At 54.8% G+C, this 13,349-nt stretch overlaps 1 protein-coding gene across 1 annotated transcript; it reads left to right on the forward strand.

Moving 5' to 3' along the window:
- Positions 1 to 321: 321 nt before the first annotated feature.
- PDX1 (pancreatic and duodenal homeobox 1) lies at positions 322 to 4,708 on the forward strand (the record flags this gene model as incomplete). The annotated part of the gene is made up of 2 exons (XM_081214599.1): positions 322 to 727; positions 4,263 to 4,708. The coding sequence occupies 2 exons, from the start codon at positions 322 to 324 to the stop codon at positions 4,706 to 4,708; spliced, it is 852 nt and encodes a 283-aa protein (XP_081070725.1).
- Positions 4,709 to 13,349: the final 8,641 nt, after the last annotated feature.

Here is a 13,349-nt window from a genome sequence, read left to right on the forward strand (position 1 = left end):
CGAGTACTGCCAACTGCACATACAGGTGTAGTAAACTCGGCTGAGAGAGAAAACTGAAACGTTCAGGCGCTCGTGGGTACCTGGGCCCGGCTTCTTAAGGCAGCCAGCCAGGCCAATAATGGCCTCAGGCTGAGCCACGTGGGGCACAGTGGAGCCTATGGCGCGGCGGCCGCCCGCCCGTCCCGCCGGCACCGGGTCACCTCTCCGAGCGGTGCCGAGCTGTCAAAGCTGCAGGGGTGCCTCCGGGAGTGGGAGCGCCGCACAGCTCCAAGTCCCTGGCTCCAGCCCCCTTCTCCTGGTCCCCAAGGCCGGGCGGCAGCCATGAATGGCGAGGAGCAGTACTACGCGGCCACGCAGCTGTACAAGGACCCTTGCGCGTTCCAGCGGGGCCCGGCGCCAGAGTTCAGCGCCAGCCCCCCTGCGTGCCTGTACATGGGCCGCCAGCCCCCGCCGCCGCCGCCGCCTCCATTCCCCGGCGCCCTGGGCGCGCTGGAGCAGGGAAGCCCCCCGGATATCTCCCCGTACGAGGTGCCCCCGCTCGCCGACGACCCCGCGGTGGCGCACCTCCACCACCACCTCCCGGCTCAGCTCGCGCTCCCCCGCCCGCCGGCCGGGCCCTTCCCGGATGGAGCTGAGCCCGGCGCCCTGGAGGAGCCCTGCCGCGTCCAGCTGCCTTTCCCGTGGATGAAGTCTACCAAGGCTCACGCGTGGAAAGGCCAGTGGGCAGGTAAGCCTGGCTCCCGCCCGCTTTGTCCTCACCCTCTCTCCGCCCGGCTGCCCCTACCTCCAAGCGCTTCCCAGGACTCTCTCCCAGTTTGCGTCCCCAGACCCTATGGATAACCTAGAGTCGGACTAAAGCATACAGGGAGCTAACAAGGTCATTTTGCAAAGAAGCGCTTTTCTGGTCCAACTTGGAGCGTCTTTCCCACTCGGCTCTCTTCCTGGCAGCCTAAAGTCCTTCCTTCCCTGTCCGCTGAACTCCAGGAGCCCGCGCGCTCCCTGCGAGCCTAGGCCTGCCCGAGCTCAAGGCTTCGGACCCTCCAATCCTGCCCCAGCTGGGGGTCCGCCCGCCCAGGACTCCCGGGAGTGCGCGTCGAGGGAGCCGAGCAGGGCTCTGGGATGCTCCCGGCCCGGCCGGAGCGCGCCTTCGGAGCCCCGGGCCCCTTCTCGCCTTGAGCACCGCCCCCAACCCCCGCGGGCGGCTCCAGTAAAGAAAGCCAGGCCGTCTCAGGGGCACTAAGTAGGTGCAGAAAATCTGGGAAGGAAAGCCGTACCCAAGTGTGCAAAGGTGTCCAGCGGCCGGGGCTGGGGGGTCACAGCAGGGCCGAGGACTGGTCGCTCACCCTCGAAGCCAAGCAGCTGGGAGAGGCGTCTGCGATGCTCATTCACTTTTGAACCAACGGAAGTGTTTGACGGGCTCTCCCCGCGCTGCGTCCCTGCCAGTCCGTTCGAGGAAGGAGATGCCCTCTGGCACAGGCGAAACAGGGGGCCCCGGGCGCCGGCCTGTAACGGAAGGTCTTCCCAGCCCAGAGCCGGCGGCGAGTTCTGGCGTGGCCTGTGCCGCAGCCACACAATCTTATCGCTTCCGTGCCGAAGCCACTTCTAGTCACACCTGCACTGCAAATAGTGGACTTTTCTCTTCCTTCCAACTAACAGTCGGGAGTCAGGGGAGAGAGGCTGGAGGTGCCCGCGCCCCCCGCCCCGGGAATCCTCGGCCCCCGTCTGCCGAGTCTGGCTAGCCTGCCCAACTCTGCCCCTGGCGCAGCCAAGAGGGGCTTGGGGGGATCCGGGCTCGTCCCCGGGGCTCGCCTCTCCCCACTCTCTCGCGAAGGCTGTGTGGGGACCGGGCAGGTCCTGAGGCAGGACAGGGTCCAAACTCGGCCGCGATCTTCCCCACCGCCGGCGAAACTCCGCACGACCCTTACTCAGCCCGCGCGGCCGCGGCCAAAGGCCTCGGAGCCTTGGCAAATGCGGGATTCTTGGGAGGCGGGAGGCCGGCGTCCCCGGGCCGTGGGCGCGGGACTCCCAGTCCGTAGTTTCCTGCCAGGAGCTGCCTCCCGCCCGGGCCCCCTTCCCGCGGCGTGCTGGGGGCGCGCATTTCTCGAATCCCCGGCCCTCCTCGCGGCTTCCCCAGGAAGAATGCGAGAGAGGATCTGAAAAAGCCTTTCCGCGGTGGGGTAACTTCCCACCTCCCGGGGGTGTTACAGCTGCTCCGGTGGAGCTTGGGCCCGGGCGGACCGAAAGAACCGGAAAGGAAAACCCGAGGGAAAACCGGCAGCCTTGCCGGGGCATGGGGTAGCTTCTGGAAGGGTGACTTCCTCGGGCTGGAGGGTCGCGGTCGGAGGGGCCTTTGCCTGCGCCCTCTGACCCACTGCAGGCTCAGCCCGCCAGGGGCTGGGGGGCGGGAGGCGCCCTCCGGGCAGCTGCCTGCAGGATGCTGCTGCGGCCAGGGCCATCCTCCCAGGAAACTCTGGAAGGAACCAAACTTCAAGGGTCTGGGAGCCCGCCTGCCCGCTCTTACTGATGTTTCACACCCCTGGAGAGAAAGAAGTAACCAAAGGGCCTTTATACGTAGATCGGATATGCATACTAGTAACATCGGGAACTTCCAAAACGCTCGCCCTAAGAAATGAACGGCGGCTGCCTTGCTGGCGGGCTTGCCCCTAAACGCCTCCCCGCTGCGCCTTGGAGAACAGTGCAGACTGGGGGCCCTGACGTCTTCCCCAAACCACCAACAGCCTCCATCCTACGCCTTCGCCCCCTGCCAACTCGTCCTAGGCACAGCACCCCTGGGCTAGTGGGCCTTGAGCAGCCTCTCAGAGCGCTTCGGGGAGGCTGCTGAAAAAGGGCCAAAGCCCCGCGAGGTTGTGGGTTGAATTTACGAACTTCAGAGGACCTTTTTAGATGTTCTTTTAAGGCTCCCTCGTTTCTCTCCCAAGCCAAGGAAGGCCTGAAAGTGTTCAGACTCTGAGAGACGCCCCCAGCAAGCAGGACTCTGCTGACTCGGACAGGAGCCTCTGCCTTGGCTTCTGGGTACCTCCTTTTGGCCTGGGGGGAAACCCCTGGTGGGTTGTATTCCAGAAACACACACACTAGCTTTTGAACTCTAGCCAACAGTCACAGGAGAAATGTCACATACCTCTGCCCTACCTACACGCCGATTTAGGCCTCTTCCCCGTGTTTTGCTGGAAGTTAGCGCCCCAGAGTCCACGCCCTGGGCGCAGTCGGCATGTCACCCAGAAAGGAAAAGATCAGGGCCTGGAGGTGCATAGCCACAAACACCGGGTGAGCGGTGCTAACCTACCAGGCCGGGCCTGGTTGTCGCTTCCTCACCGCCCGGGCTCGGGGCTCCTCTGCCCTGCTCGGCTCTCAGCTCCCCAGTGGGGGATCCAGCCCCAAGTCTCCCCTCCCTGGCCTCCCCTCCTGCCTTGGCCAGCATTTGGGGCCCAGGACACAGAGGCTGGGGTTGACCTTCTCCGGGGGCTCAGAATGGTTTCCCTTCTCGTCCAGGGCAGGTGCCCAGCCAAGGTTAGAATTACAATTATAGAGAATTTACCAGTTCTTGAGTTGGGGCTGACTACAACAATATAACTTGATAGAGAGATAATATATGGTCAGATATGACAATATATGTCATATCCTCGGGAACTTTATTAGCTCAAGGTTTTTCAAACTGAAGGTTGCACCCATTAGTCGGTCGTGAAATCCATTTACTGGGTTGAAACCTTGTTTTTAATGAAACAGTAAACAATAGGAGAAATTAGATAGCATCATAGGTGGTAAAGTTTGATTTAAGGTCCTAAATTTTTTTGTGTGGCAGTTATACATATTAGTGTGTGAACTGGGTGATGATTTGAAATGTATTTGTTACTGTGGGTCATCGTCAGAAAGTTTTTTTTTAAGTACTGTATTAAAGACATTTTTTTGCCTTGGTAGAATCCAGTCGGTTTAGATATTATGTGCATTTTAATCAGCACCAACCCAAACAGTGCTTAAGTGAACACATTCTAGAACCACTCGTTGATAGAGCCACGGAAAGAACCCACGCAGCTTTGACCTCCAAGAAAAGGCAAACCTTACTAGGGAAGGGCTGCGTGCCCCAGACTGGGCTCTCGGATAGAGGGCCTGAGCTCGGTGGCCGGAGCGGCTGGGGAGGGGCCAGGGCTCCTAGGATTGGGGCAAAAGGGTTGGGCTGCACGGGTGGGGACAGGCAGGAGAAGCCAGGGATCAGGGACCACATTCACGTGCTGTGTCGCCCGCAGGCGGTGCCTACGCAGCGGAGCCGGAGGAGAACAAGCGGACGCGCACCGCTTACACTCGCGCGCAGCTGCTGGAGCTGGAGAAGGAGTTCCTGTTCAACAAATACATCTCCAGGCCGCGCCGGGTGGAGCTGGCCGTCATGCTGAACTTGACCGAGAGACACATCAAGATCTGGTTCCAAAACCGCCGGATGAAGTGGAAAAAGGAGGAGGACAAGAAGCGCAGCGGCGGGACCGTGGCCGTGGGCGGTAGGGACGCGGAGCCCGAGCAGGACTGCGCGGTGACCTCGGGCGAGGAGCTGCTGGCGCTGCCGCCCCCGCCGCCCCCCGGGGGTGCTGTGCCGCCCGCGGTCCCCGCCGCCGCCCGAGAGGGCCGCCTGCCGCCTGGCCTTAGCGCGTCGCCTCAGCCTTCCAGTGTGGCGCCTCTGCGACCGCAAGAATCTCGGTGAGAGATGGGGCTCCTCCCTGCCGGGTGGCATGAGCCACCCGCAAAGGAGGGAGGAGCGGACCCAGGACCCAGGGTGTGACCACCGGTCCAGGCCGTTCGCTGGGGCAGGAGCTGGGCGGCCCACCCCAGACTGGAGGGGAGAGCCCGGGCTCTGAGGCGCCTAGTGGCAACTGGGGCGCGGTGGGGAGACGCTGGCCCACCTTCTGGAAGGAGAAGAGACGTTTTCTGAAATATCCGGGGCCTCTCTGGGTGATACTGTTGGATTGGCAACATCTGTGCTGCCGTGCAGGTGCCATCACTCCAGAACCGTGGACCTCTTTAGAGAAGCCGGCTCTTCAAAAGACAACAGAAACTATACAAACTGGAACCGTCCCCAACACAGCAGGCAAACTGGATGGAGCGCCTCAACCTGCTCAGGGAACAGAGCCATTTTTACTCCAGCCTCTGCCTTAACGTTTAGAAATAACTGAAAGGAAACATCTGAAGTTTCAAAGACCTAGTGAAATCAATGCCCATGGAATAGAATAATTCCTCCTTCTCCTCTTCTTCTTTTATAATCCTTTTAGCGGAACCACATCCTTCACCAGTGCACATCCTTCAGCCTCCACCTCTTTCCTCTGAAGAAAAGAACGTCTTGCAAGCATGGCTAGGCGGTGGCAGGGCTGGGGTGCAGGGGCAGCGGCAGCATTGCTGTACACCCCTGTGTGCCAGAACTCCCAGAGACGGCAAGGGGAGATGGGCCTGGAGCGAAGGTTTTGGGGAAGAAAGACGGCCCCTGAGCAATCACTACACTGAAGATATTTGGAGCTTTCTATTCCAGATGGGGATTTGGTTCCTGATCTCAGGGCGGGGAAGACTGTGTGGGGACAATCAGGGTGGCCTGACCCACCTTGGAAACTATCCACAGGGTATGACTTCCTCATCCTTAGAGATGATGAGAATGTATGTGGTTGGGGAATCTGAGGCAAGATGGTTATTTTTATTTAAAGTTTTTAAATTACCTAACAGTTCTTTGCAAACAGGTCTGTGGTTTCCAGGTCAGTTGCTTGTTTCAGGGTCTGAGCCTCGTGTTCAGGTGATGTTTGTGGAAAACGCTTAATAAATACAGATAACGTGGAAAGAGAAGAAAACTGATTCCGCTTGCTTTGTATCAAACCCTCCTTTCAGTGCAATGATTCCAATTCATTTAAAAAATTAAAGCAGCATTTTTTTTTTGGCACTAACCAGGGAAAACCTAGACACCACGTTTGGGTTTTAGGTTGGGAAAGCATATCAGCAGGTGGATTTTCGGGTGTTTTGTTTTGTTTCATTGTAAATTTAGGAGTCACTTCTGAAAATGAATTAATTTCTTAGGCAGTAGAGCCCATAGGCATGGGGGTGTTCGGAGTGTGGCGGGCTGTCGATGAATAAGCGCAGAGCCGGAGCTGCCACCCGGCCCCGCACCGAGGGCGGCAGAGAAACGCCCAAAGCGGCCGTCCAGGCGAGGCCTTTGTCGGGGGCTTCTCCGAAGGAAGTGTTGCTCTGGATGAGTTTCCACCCCTGGAGCCTGAAGGCCAAGAGTGTCTTGTGTTAGGGGCACACAGGCCCCGACTTGGTGGGCTTCCAACCTCCGGGCCATCCTGCTTCTCCCCGCGGCCCTTGGACGGGCAGCACAGCCCCAGTGCACGCCTGAAGGCGCCTCCCCAGTGTTTCCACCGGTTCCGAGACAACGGCTCACTCCCAAGAGTCGCCGCTATTATCTTCGTTTGCAAAGAGATGCAGGGTTTGTTTTTGCTTTGTTGGTGGTTTTTGCTTCTGCTTTTTGGTTTTTGTTGTTATTGGTTTTTGTGCGGGTTTTCTTTTTTTCTTTTTTTTTTTTTTTGCGGTACGCGGGCCTCTCACTGCTGTGGCCTCTCCCGTTGCGGAGCACCGACTCCGGACGCGCAGGCTCAGCGGCCATGGCTCACGGGCCCAGCTGCTCCGCGGCATGTGGGATCTCCCCGGACCGGGGCACGAACCCGTGTCCCCTGAATCGGCAGGCGAACTCTCAACCACTGCGCCACAGGGGAAGCCCTGTGCGGTTTTCTTGAGAGAGAGAGAGAAATCGAGTCATAAAGCCCCTCCGAATAAAAGAAGGTTCTGTGGATCAGAAAGGAGAACTTCCTCATCAGCGAGACGTCTCCCAGCTGCTGAGGGCTGTGAGCCCCTGCAGGCTCTGCACACCCGCCTGGGCTCTGGAGTCTAGCAAGACTGCGTTCAGACCTCGGGTCCCTCAAATACCAGCTGTGACCCTGATAAAATTACTCCACTTCCCCCTGCCTGGGTTTTCTCATCCGTATAGTGAAAGTGGATACCACCTCATAGACTTGTGAGGTTTAAACCAAAGAATACATGTAAAGCGCTTAATTCAGTATCTAGAAATAGTTATCCCTGCACAAATATTGGTTGTTTTATTATCATCATCATTTTCGGAAGCAGCTGGGGAATCGCAGCTGCAGAGGCTTCCCGAGTCTCCTGCAGCCCCTCTCCTTTGACAAACCTCCTCTTGTTCATACAACCACTGATCTTTACTGAGCGCGTCCTGGTTTTAACGCCGCCCTTCCTCATAAACAGACTGCCCACAGCATCCTTCACCAGGAGAGGCTGTCCTTATCTGGCACCAGGGAAGCTGATGCTGTTGGGGTGGAGGGAGGACCTACCTGCTGGAGCTCGGCCGCCCGGTTGGTGGAGGTGCGGAGGCTTGTCCTCGGAAGCCAAGGAGGTCTTCAGGGCTCCACGCGGAAGCCGCCGCCCTCTCCGAGGCTCCGGGCCTCCCCGCGGGCCGCGGCCTCCCCGCTGGGGGTTCCAGGGTTCGCCAACCCGAGGAGAAGAGGCGCAGGCCGCCCGGGGCCGGGCTCGGTGGCGGAGGCCGCGGTCTGACTCCGGCCGGCGTGCGGCTCTGCCGCTCTGCTGGGCTGGGGACCCGGCCGCCGGGGCTGGTGCCTCCGCGCAGAAGAGGCCCGGCTTTCGGTCCCCCCACCCCTTAACTACGCGGGCCCTGGAACAAATCCCTGAATTCTGCGTTTCCCTTTCCATAAAATGGGCTCAGCACAAGGACGAAATGAGATGATGTCCTTCAAATGTATTACCGGACCTGGCGCACAGTCGCCAGGACACGTGGTGGCGGCGGCGAAGTGTAGTTGCCATTAGAGGCCGGTCTCCCAGGGAGACCCAGGGAGGCGGCGGAGAGCGGAGCCCGGCTCGCCAGATGGACCCGGAAGAGAGGAAAGAGGGCGACCGAGCTCGGGCCGGAGCCACGCGGGGACTCACCCGAAGCGGGACGGAGCGCGTAGTCCCGACCCCTCCGGCCGCTGGGTCCAGGTCAGGCCCCACCGGGCGACCCGCGTGCGGCTGGACGTGCGCGTCTCCGAGTCTGCTCGGCCACCCTCGGCGGACGGGGCGCTCGGGCGCTCGGACCTGCCAGCCGCGCCCACGCGCGCGGCCCAGACTCTCGAGTGAGGAGTCCTGAACAGTGAGACCTCCCTGGAGCCCGAAACAAATCAGCCAGCCCGGCCTCTTTCGGCCACTCAAGCTACCGCCGGGCGCCGGAACCCGAGGTGACCGCGGTACCCACCTCCGCTGTGGGGCTGCCAGCCTCCGTCTGCTCCTCGGGCACGGCGCGCTCCTCGGCCTCAGTGAACAGACGCACACGGCGAACGCCCGAGAAAGCGGCCTCGGCGCGGAGGGAGACGGGTTTTCGGCCAATGCAGAGCGCAGCCGCAGCGAGCGCGCGCCGGCCCGAGCGCCGCAGCATCCCCGTCTCGCCGCCGGCGCCTCCACGTCCGCCACTCCTCGAAGGGCATCCCCGCTGGACCACGAACCCCACCGTTCCTCCCGGAATCTTCCATCCGCGGCGAGGTACGATCGTGGAGCGCCGCCGGGCGCCGATGGCGCGCGCAGACCAGGCGGCTGCAGCACTGTCCGGGCTCAAGCCCACGACTGTAGTCCCGGGCTGCGGAAGATCCCGCGCGGCCTCCGCGCCACACACACATCCAACACCAGGAGCCACGGGGAGCCGGAGCGGGGTCAAGGATCCCGGGCCTCCTCGTGCACAGCGTCGGGTCTCATGGTGTCCGGCCGCAAGAGTGCCCGACAAAGTCCCCCTTTCTTTCGCGATAAAGTCCTTCCTGTCGTTTTGCTTACGGTTACTCGAAGACGTTCTCAACTTAAAAGCCAAATTCATACCACGCAACAACAACGTCTGAGTTGGTGGTGATTTCAGGTCCTGCCTATTGTTTTCAACGGGTTTCGCATCTGCAGTTCACTTGCCCCTTTCGATCCGGGACTGGCGCCTGAATGCATCCAGCAAGGTTTACTGGGCTCTTACTGTCTGTGCCGGACACCTCTGGAAGCCGTACAGTTGCTTGCCTGATGGTCGTCCCAGTCGGAGATTGGACTGATTATCGGTGAATTGATCAGAGTCCATAGGAGTCACTCAGGTTCCCCAAATTTCTCCTTTTGAACCACAAAGGCTGCTTTGATTTCCCAGATTAATCTTGGCCCTGCGTCCAGGGCTGTCACTCTCTCCATATCGTCCCCTTCAACTAGTTCCGTTCAATGCATTTAAGTTTGAATGAAATCTAAGTATGGCACTGCCCTTTCAAGTCGGGGAAGTCTGCCTGTTCTTCCATTCCCATTCTCTTCCTCCTTCTCTTTCTCCCCAGATCTGGGTTTCTGTGTAGGTGTGTGTGTGTCTTAGGGTGAGTCTATCTTCGTGTGTCTGGGTTTGCTTGTTGGCCTGTGTGCATTTGTGTGCATGTGTTTAGGGTATGTCTTATGTGGACTGCAGTGGTGACAATGATCAGTGTGTAGGCAGGAACCACGGACACCTTACTATATACTCTTTTTATTTCCCCGCCCAGCGCAGCCATCTCCCAAGGGCCTGATGACATTGCTGCTGATGAAAACTGTCCACTCAGGTAACTGTCTCAATTCTTTGTGTTGACACAGTGTTTGCAGGCAGGAAAAGCTGTCTTTAGAAGAACACAAGTTGGAACTTTGGTAGAAGCTGGCTGATTGCTGAAGTATTGCACGATTGCATAAGGAATTAAAATTGTTTTTCTAAGAAAAAAGTTCACAACTGAGGTCTTTCATACTTCAACAGCATCACCTAGAAACCCTCCTGAAAATCAAGTACTTAGAAGGGTCAGAAGAGGGAAGTTCTGGGTTAACACTCAATCAAATTTTACTCAAAGCCATTCTGACAAGCTAGATGGGGGAGCAATAAACCTAATGGGAAACTGAGGCAGGGCAGCAGGAAGCAGAAAGGCTTCCCTGAAAAAGAACTGGGAGTGATGGAGCCACTCAGCTGGCAGCCAGCCTTCAGGAAATTGCTACATGTGGACAGCTTGTAGCAGCTTGTGGACAGCTGCGGGGAAAGGATCTGCGGGTGACTCCGAGTAGGAAGAAGAGGTCAAGCTCTACAAATAGTAGCTACCAGTAGCTGTTTAGAGAGTGAAAGTGACTGATACAGGTCTTTGAGGCTACCTAGTGATTACCTGCCAATGCCAGGTTCCCATATTAAAGTATGCTACATTTATATATCATGAGATAGAATGGACAATAACATTTTATTCCTTTTTAACTAAAATTATTTTTCTCTATAAGTGAAATGCTATGGCTTTTGAAAGCATAGATCGCTCTAGCCTTAAGCAATATTTTATAATTCACTTTCAAGTTGAATTGTTTAGTCTTTCCCTAAACACAGAACATATAAATACCTTAAATATATGCTGTTTCATCAGCATACAGTCAATATTCTTGTCTGCATTAAAGAATACACTGAACTCTCACATCTAGTCATAATTACACATACAAAATTGTGTTTTTGCTGTAATTTATATCATTTGAATAAGTTCTAATATTTTCCTGAATTCTCAATTAGTCTTATGTCCAAGGTAATGAGAGTTTGAAAAATCATTTCTCCTACTTATACATGCTCTAAAAAATTCAGAAGTTTCACACATCTGGATATGTCTGGATATACTGCCAATTTGAAATTGCTATATTACATGGAACTATTTCCACTTCAGTAGTTCTAGAAACACAATAAAATGTACAAAATAATCTCCAAGATTTAAAAACAAATCAAAAATACTGTACAATTGAATTTATTGCAATAAATAAATGCAGGTTTATTTTAATTTAATGTTGAAAGTCTAATTTTCTAGACCAGAAGTACAGATTATTTCTCCTCTAGATGAAGAGACACACAAACACGCAGACTTTGTAAAGCACAAGCCAACTTTCATGACACCTGTTGTCCTGAGATCCAGTGGAGAAGAGAGAGGAGGATCTCTGGACAAATACAGAAATTAACAGTGCTGGTTCTCAGCGCTCTGGGAAGGGTTTAACTTCTCCATCCGCATCCACTATTTATGGGTCTTCTGAACAAGGGCAAATAACTTAATCCCTCTGAGCCTGTCTACTCGCCTGTGAATTACCGGAAATGCGATCTCATGTGATTGAGTGAGGGTTAAATACAATCATGTATGTAAGAGCACATACACGGGTGGGTGGGGCGGTTCCTCCAGAAACTGAGGTCTTTCTCATCTCGCTGGAGCAAGGACAGCACTTAGCTCAGAAGACCTCAGAGCTGACAAGTGACACAAAACTGAGGTCTTTCTCATCTCGCTAGAGCAAGGATAGCACTTCACGCAGAAGACCTCAGAGGTGACAACAAGTGACACAAAACTGAGGTCTTTCTCGTCTAGCTAGAGCAGGGACGGCACTTCGCTCAGAAGACCTCAGAGTTGACAACAAGTGACACAAAATGGATGTGTGCCCTTTTGTCTGGGTCCTCAGATCCTCCCTCTGATGGGGGTAGCTAGGTATTGTCCTGTATCTTCACAAGAGAGTGTCTGGGCTGAAAAACCACATTGGTGCTGACCTAGCAGGAGCAAAAATAAACTACTAACTCCGTCAAATAAAGAGGCAAAGCCAGTCATGCTGAAGTTACAGTTCAGACAGCACTGATGCCCCAATTCAACTAGCTTTATATGAAAGGTATACATGTTTGAACTAGTTTAGGGATTGTCTGTTGACCAAAGATAGAAAGTCTCTTTACAAAGTGGAATTTGTTTAGGGGTCCATAGGCTCCCCAAAATAGGTGATTGTCCCTAACCTCCTTAATAAGTCATTTCCTTAGATGTTACTGTGTGGTTAGGTTTGGCTGTGACTACTGGAAACCCCAAATAGCAGAGGCTGAAGAGTGAAGTTAATTTCTCTCCTACACAGAAGTCTGGAGGCAGGTGATTCAGGCCTGGAATACTGCTTCAGAATTGCCTGGGGCCCAGGTTACTTTGACTTCCCTTTCTGCTACCCCTACATTTGTCCCTCATTTCACGGTCCCATAGGGCACTCCAGCTATGACACCCACTTTCTAAGCAGCAGGAGGGAAGAAACAAAGGAAGAAGGGTAGGCCCCTATGATGGGTGGAATACTGATCCCTGAAAGATGTCCACCTCGTAATCCCTTGAACCTGTGGGTATGTTCTGTTATAGGACAAAAATGACTTTACAGATGTAGTTAAGTTGGGGACCTTAACTTAATCCTGGATTATCTGGTGGGCCCAATCTAATCATACAAACCCTTAAGAGCAGAAAACTTTCTCCAGCCGGAATCCAAGAGCTCAGCAGAAGGAAAAGTCAGAGAGATTCTGTGTGTGAGAGGATTCCAGGTGCCATTACTGGCTCTGGGATGGAGGACCCACGTGCCAGGACTGGAGAGAGGCCTCCAGGAGCTAAGGGATGCCTCCAGGTGACCGTTGGCAAGGAATTGGTGAACTCAGTCCTACAGCCACAGGACCTGGATTCTGCCAGCAACCCAAGTTCTTCCCAGAGCCTCCCTAGCAGAGCTCAGCTGGCCAGCAACTTGATTTTGACCTTGTGAAACCCAGAGCAGATAAACCTGCTGAGCCAAAGGGGGGCTCTTGACCTGCAGAAACTGAGAGAGCATACATTTTTGTTATTCTGTGCTGCTGTGTAGTAATTTGTCTTTGCAGCAATAAAAAATGAATACCATCCCCTTTTCTTAATGACACTTCAAGGAAGTGACACCACACCTGCTTACACTTCATGAACAGTACTTAGTTACATGAAAACTCGTGGCTGGGTGGCAGGTTGGAAAGTGTAGTCTTTATTCTGGATGGTCGTTTGTCTAATTAAAAATGGGAGGAGTTTTTTTTTAATTTAAAAAGGGACTTCCCTGGTGGCACAGTGATTAAGACACTGAGCTCCCAATGCAGGGGGCCCGGGTTCAATCCCTGGTCAGGGAACTAGATCCCACATGCAAGCTGCAACTAAGAGTTCACATGCCACAACTAAGGAGCCAGCAAGCCACAACTAAGGAAGCCCGCAAGCCACAACTAAGGATCCCAAGTGCCGCAACTAAGGAGCTGGCAAGAGCCGCAACTAAGGAGCCCGCGAGCTGCAACTAAGACCTGGTGCAACCAAATAAATAAATAAATAAAATATATATTTTTAAAAAACACCATTCTTTAAAAATTGTTTTTTAATTTAAAAAATAAATAAATAGATGCAAAAATCCTCAACAAAATACTAGCAAACAGAATCCAACAGCACATTAAAAGGATCATACACCATGATCAAGTGGGGTTTATCCCA

Source organism: Mesoplodon bidens (genome assembly GCF_964165515.1).
Source record: "Mesoplodon bidens genome assembly, chromosome: 17".
NCBI lineage: Eukaryota > Metazoa > Chordata > Mammalia > Artiodactyla > Ziphiidae > Mesoplodon > Mesoplodon bidens.